This window comes from Daucus carota, chromosome 2, assembly GCF_001625215.2.
Source record: "Daucus carota subsp. sativus chromosome 2, DH1 v3.0, whole genome shotgun sequence".
In the NCBI taxonomy this organism is placed as follows: Eukaryota; Viridiplantae; Streptophyta; class Magnoliopsida; order Apiales; family Apiaceae; genus Daucus; species Daucus carota.
This window is the reverse complement of record NC_030382.2, coordinates 21,660,538-21,666,325: the sequence shown is the minus strand read 5'-3', so window position 1 is coordinate 21,666,325 and position 5,788 is coordinate 21,660,538. Positions and strand designations below refer to the sequence as shown.

General features: G+C 35.7%; 1 protein-coding gene across 1 annotated transcript; it reads left to right on the top strand.

Annotated features, from left to right (window-relative positions):
• Positions 1-300: 300 nt before the first annotated feature.
• Positions 301-2,041, top strand: LOC108192576 (oxoglutarate-dependent flavonoid 7-O-demethylase 1). Its single transcript, XM_017371993.2, has 4 exons — positions 301-692; positions 836-1,083; positions 1,175-1,499; positions 1,613-2,041. Exons 1-4 carry the CDS (start codon positions 444-446, stop codon positions 1,853-1,855), a joined length of 1,065 nt encoding a protein of 354 aa, XP_017227482.1. The 5' UTR covers positions 301-443; the 3' UTR covers positions 1,856-2,041.
• Positions 2,042-5,788: the final 3,747 nt, after the last annotated feature.

The following is a 5,788-nucleotide window of genomic DNA, read 5'->3' as shown; positions in this document are numbered from 1 at the left end:
CCCGAAAATATTACATTTTTTCGAGCTTTAACGAGCCGAACTCGAGCCGAACGAGCTCGAGCCGAGCTCGAGCCGAACATACTAAAAGCTCGGCTCGAGCTCGTTTACTTAATGAACAATTTTTTGTGTTCGAGCTCGAGCTCGTTAACTTAACGAGCCGAGCCGAACGAGCTCTTAACGAGCCGAGCTCGAGCTTGTTCGCGAACAGCTCGGTTCGTTAAACAGCCCTACTTACGTATAAAACATGATAATTGGTTGTAACAAAAGTTTTAAGAACTTATGTATCTTAATTAATTAAATATAAGAACTCTGGAAGAATACAGAGCAAATACAATTGACATTTGTCTATATAAACTCCGGTATGTATCCAAATATACAATGCGTTTAACAAAGTTTATAAAACAATCAAACTCAGAAAAGGAGATCTAAGAGCATTGTAAGATATGGAAGTGGCAAGAGTAACAAACCTAGGGAGCTCTCTGGAGGTACCTTCAGTCTATGAACTGGCCAAGGTAAAGATGGCTGCAGTGCCATCCCGATACGTACGTCCCGATCAAGAACCAGCTCTTTCCAGGTCCAATCCCGGACTTGAAGTCCCTGTAATTGACATGGAACTGTTACTTCACGGAGATAAAATGGAGACTGAGCTGAATAAATTAGACCGTGCCTGTAAGGAATGGGGTTTCTTTCAGGTATCTATCATTATTTGTAACTATAGTTTGCCAACATCTTTCTATTAAATTCCACGGACCTTGAATATGGTAAAACTTAAAATTGTTTATCTTACATACTCCATATACTAAGAAGGGCTAACAAGATTTATGTGTGTATGAAGCTAATAAACCATGGGGTGAGCGATTCATTACTTGACAGAGTGAAAACTGAGGTTGAGGAGTTCTTTAAGCTGCCACTAGAAGAGAAGAGAAAGTTTGGTCAACTGGATGGAGATATAGAGGGATATGGACAAGTCTTTGTAGTCTCGGAGGAACAGAAGCTTGATTGGGCCGACATGTTTTTCATGATCACCCTTCCTCCCGAGCTAAGAAAACCTCACTTATTACCGCAACTCCCTCTTTCATTCAGGTGACCATGAAATTTCTTATCATTCAAAGCATCGAACAGAAATTTATAGTATTATTATATAAGTTGTATTTCCACACCTGAATATATGCAGAGTTGCTATCGAGGCTTATTCAATGGAGTTAAAGAGCCTGGCCATGAAAATTTTGAACATAATGGCAAAAGCTCTCAGAATGAAGCCTGAAGAAATGGAAGTGCTATTTAATGAAGGCATGCAATCAATGAGGATGAACTGCTATCCTCCATGCCCTCAACCAGAACAGGTTATTGGACTCACGCCTCATAGTGATGCTACTGGCCTCACCATTCTTTTTCAACTTAACGAAACCGAAGGCCTCCAGGTTAGGAGGGACGACATCTGGATCCCAGTTAAACCGTTGCCTTCTGCTTTTGTTATAAACATTGGAGATATTTTGGAGGTATGTCTACTATACTCTACACCATCAATGTTGTTCTATATTTAATGGTTCTATAGTTTTACGGCATTTAGACTTTGTTGGCTTGATCAGTACTTGTTGCTCTGAATTTTTAGATTGTGACTAATGGAGCGTACCCTAGTATTGAACATAGAGGCGTTGTGAACTCTGTGAAAGAAAGATTGTCCCTGGCTACTTTTTTATCCCCTAACCTTAATGGAAAATTCGGTCCTGCGCCCAGCCTTTTGTCGTCCGAAACTCCTCCAAAGTTTCAAAGCACTGCTACTGACGATTTCTTGAAGGGATTTTTTGCTCAGAAACTTAATGGGAAATCTTTTTTGGACACTCTAAGAATATAAACCAATGTCCTTCAATCCGAGACCGAGGGTGTTGCTATATTTGAAATCTGCCTTCAGCTATATATCGAATAAAGTTATATGGTGGTCACATGTTTTAAGTTGTTTAGTTCATATATATATGTAATTGTATGGAATAATTTATAACAGCTTGGTTTCATCAATATAGATGTATGCGTTTGTAAATTACTTATTTGGTATGCAGTAGTACTTCTGTTGAGGGCAATTACGACAAAAATTAAAAAAAGTGAATAAATCAAAACTTAACAGTGAAATAAATTGAAATTTGGTGTTACATTTCAGTACACTTCTCATCTGAAAAAGTAGAATTGGGCTCATTGTAGTACAATGTATATTTGTAGTTCATGTAGATCAGAAACTCTATCATGGGATTAGAAAATTAATAAATGGCTGAGATTAATTAAAAAAATTAAATAATTTTACTTTCTAATTTATAAAAATCATGTATACAGTTTTGTAGGCGTGTATATTCAGCAGTTGTAATCTTAGCATTATCGTGCATTATTCCGCACCTCTCTCTAAATAATCGACAGTTACATATCAAGCCTTTCACTTTAAAACGCATTGTATATATTGTGAGACAATCAGCTTGTACATTGAAGTTCTGACCTGATTTTAATTTTCAACCACTACTTCAGTTGTGTTTAGCATTTAGCTGCAGAACATATTTTTGTTCTTATCTTTTTTAATTTTTACATTTTCAACAATGTAAAAAGCGGGAATCGGACTTAGTCGGTGGAAGCAGTGTCCAGGGATTAATCGGATAATCAGGGATTAATCAGATTGCTTAATCAGATCACTTATCAGAATCAATTTAATATTATTTTTTAATTATATATATAAATAATAGATTTATAATTTTATATAATTAAAATAGCAAATATTTATATATCAGAAATAAAGATACACATGTATATATATTAGCACAAACAAAAAAATATAATTTTAAGTATTTTGCATTATTACATGGCATAATCTAATAAAAAAAATTATATCATACATAATTTTATTTTAAAGTACAATTTTTCATGATCTATAAAATTATAATTGAATAGTTTTGATAATTTTTTATTTTTAATTATTTTTTTTTAATTTTTTAAAATGCAAAATTTTAATTAAAAAAATTAATTTTAATGTGATTGACCGATTTTTGACTGATTTTGCCGACTTTTGACCGATAATACCGACTTTTGACCGATTTTCACCAACTTTTTCAAAAAAACCATTTTTGGTCTAAATAACGATTAATTGAAACGTTTCCTGTCCAACTAGCGATTAAACAGTGATTAATCCGATTGTTAAAACACTGGTCGTATCAAATTATATTTGGATTTGACAATCATGAGTAACTATTGAAAAACTACAATTGAATCTTAGTGGAGTACAATTTGAAAACTAATGTGGTTTTTTTTTTTTGAAAATGAGAATAAATCTCATAAATATGAATCGGCAATTCACTGTGATAATTCTTTCATTCAAGAAAGCTTATTATCTAACTGTCGGACATGCAAGATGACCGGGGAAATTTAGACAATAAAACTTTAATGTCCGAAAAGAAAAACCCGTCTTCTTCCAAGAATCCTGAAAATAAAACAAAGGAAACAAGAAAAATATAAGTCGATATATATTAGATTATATAAATTATAAAAATAAAAAATATATCCAATAATTTATTATTAATAAAAACACGTGTATATGCAATTATGATAACTCATAATCGAGCCAATTAAACTCTTAATTAAGGCACAATTAATAAAATATTAACGTCCTTAATTAAGACACATTAACGCCCTTTAAATAAGGCACCGTTTACGCCCTCAATTATGAGGCACAATCAACGCTCTCAATTATGAGGCACAAATAACGCCTCAATTATGAGGCCCAATTAACGCCTTTAATTAAGGCACAATTAACGCCTTCCTTTCTGGGCCCGAATCTCCGGAACTGCCGTCGCCGCAACCCTCAGCCACCGCCACCATTGTTATGCTATCTCTCCCGCACACGACCGCAAAACCATAAACTCAGATTATCAAACGATTACTTAGCAAGACACAACTCGGCAGAAATCAGCCATGCAGCAACACAATATTGTACATATATGTCGACATTTTTTTTCTTGGACTTTCTTATGGACTGATGCTTTGAACATCATTGTGAGATCGATTAAGCGAGTAGCTGAAGGGAGAAGAAGGGCTGCCTTCGTTGTTCTTGTGACGAGTACCCGTCGTCACCACCCGCCCCAAAAGCTCCGGGGTGTCCACCCATCCGACCCGACCCAACCACCGACCCCTCAGGTCGACTCTCATCCCCCACATCACCCAACAACTGACTGCCATGGGTTTTCTGTGGCGACCCCGAACCCGAAACTCCAAAGCGATAGGTCTGGTCCATACCACGAAGAGAAGATAACGACGACTTCATTTCTTCCTGGAATCGGATCTGCTCATCCTTGATAGAGTTCAACATACCCTCATTTTGTTCACGAGAGCGAGCAATACGAGCCTCCAAACGCTGAGACGTCTGGTCAATTGACAAGGTGAGATGGTCAACTAGCGAACGTTGTAGCTCTTGAGTAGCCGATGTGACAGCTATGGCGATCTGTTCGGCCATCGCTGCCCGTAAATCACCCAATCCGGCCTCAAGAACCTCGATGCGATGTTGATTGGAAGGTGGAGCACCCAAGACACCAAGATCGTACTCTCTGATACCAATTGCTGTGAAATGAGTACAGCTAAAGGACGAATCAAGCCAGCAATACCAAATTAATTAACACTTCCACCACAGTACTGTTTAGCAAATACGATTACAATCCCCACACTTCGAGAAGGGGGCGTCTCCAAAATACTAGCCACTACTCAGTAGACTTTCGATAACCCTACCATACGTATCCATCCCCCTTTACTAACCCTATTACATGAAAGTACCACAATGCCCTCTTCTCTTATGGACTCTGATTAACTGGTAACTGGGCTGTTGCTTTGGGCCTCCTCACATAAACCCTTTTATCAACCGGTTTGGGCCAGTCCATAGCACACGATGGACTTCGTTAACTTCAAGATGAAAAGGAAGTATGATATATGATGATGGATAATGAAAGGAGACGTGCATAATGATTAAAAAACGGAACCATTTACATAAAACACAAAACGTACCTGATTCCCTTGACTGTAGTTACTGTGCTCTAGAAATTATGTAACCACCTTATATTCTACTACATATCTAAACTAGTTTGAGAAGCCGCGCGCTGCGGCGGGATATAAAAATTATATTAATGATTTATTATTAATATTTATAAAATGAAATAAATTCGCGGCACTCTTTAAAAATTATATTAATGATTCAAAATTAATATTTATAAAATAAAATAATTTTATATTATAAACATCTCGATTCAATACCAATATTAATATATAAAATTGAAAAACTAGACTATAATTCATATGTGAAAAATGAAAATAAAAATTCGCATGTAATTAACGATTCAAAACACGACAAATCTTAATTTTGGTTGTGTTTAACATAGGTGCATAAAAGTCTAAAAGATATGAGATACACTCCGAAACCATCCGTAACTTTAATAGGAATAAACATTATGTTCTAGTTGTACGAACATTAATCATCTCGCGACGTATGAACTCTAATCCATGCAAGGGTTTATAAGTACCCCTTCCGTTTTTGGATTGATTGTCTGCAAAAATATCAATTTGAATCCATGAGATCTTGGTCTATAACTACCCTTGCAACAACCTTTATTTATACTGTATAAACAGTCTACACTTAAAAGGTGCTTGAACCGAGTTAAGTTTTGCATGAATAATTTTTTCCCGTATACAAAGTAAACCATATAAAAGTTAACAATAACAAACATATCTGAAGAACAAAACAAATATTATAAAAAAATAAAGAACAAACATA

What these genes read in the sequence shown, in the direction of transcription:
- LOC108192576 (XM_017371993.2), top strand. Translation starts at nt 444, where the DNA reads ATGGAAGTGGCAAGAGTAACAAACCTAGGGAGCTCTCTGGAGGTACCT. An exon ending in AGGAATGGGGTTTCTTTCAG is followed by an intron (nt 693 to 835) that starts GTATCTATCATT and finishes GTGTGTATGAAG; the next exon opens with CTAATAAACCATGGGGTGAG. An exon ending in CAACTCCCTCTTTCATTCAG is followed by an intron (nt 1,084 to 1,174) that starts GTGACCATGAAA and finishes GAATATATGCAG; the next exon opens with AGTTGCTATCGAGGCTTATT.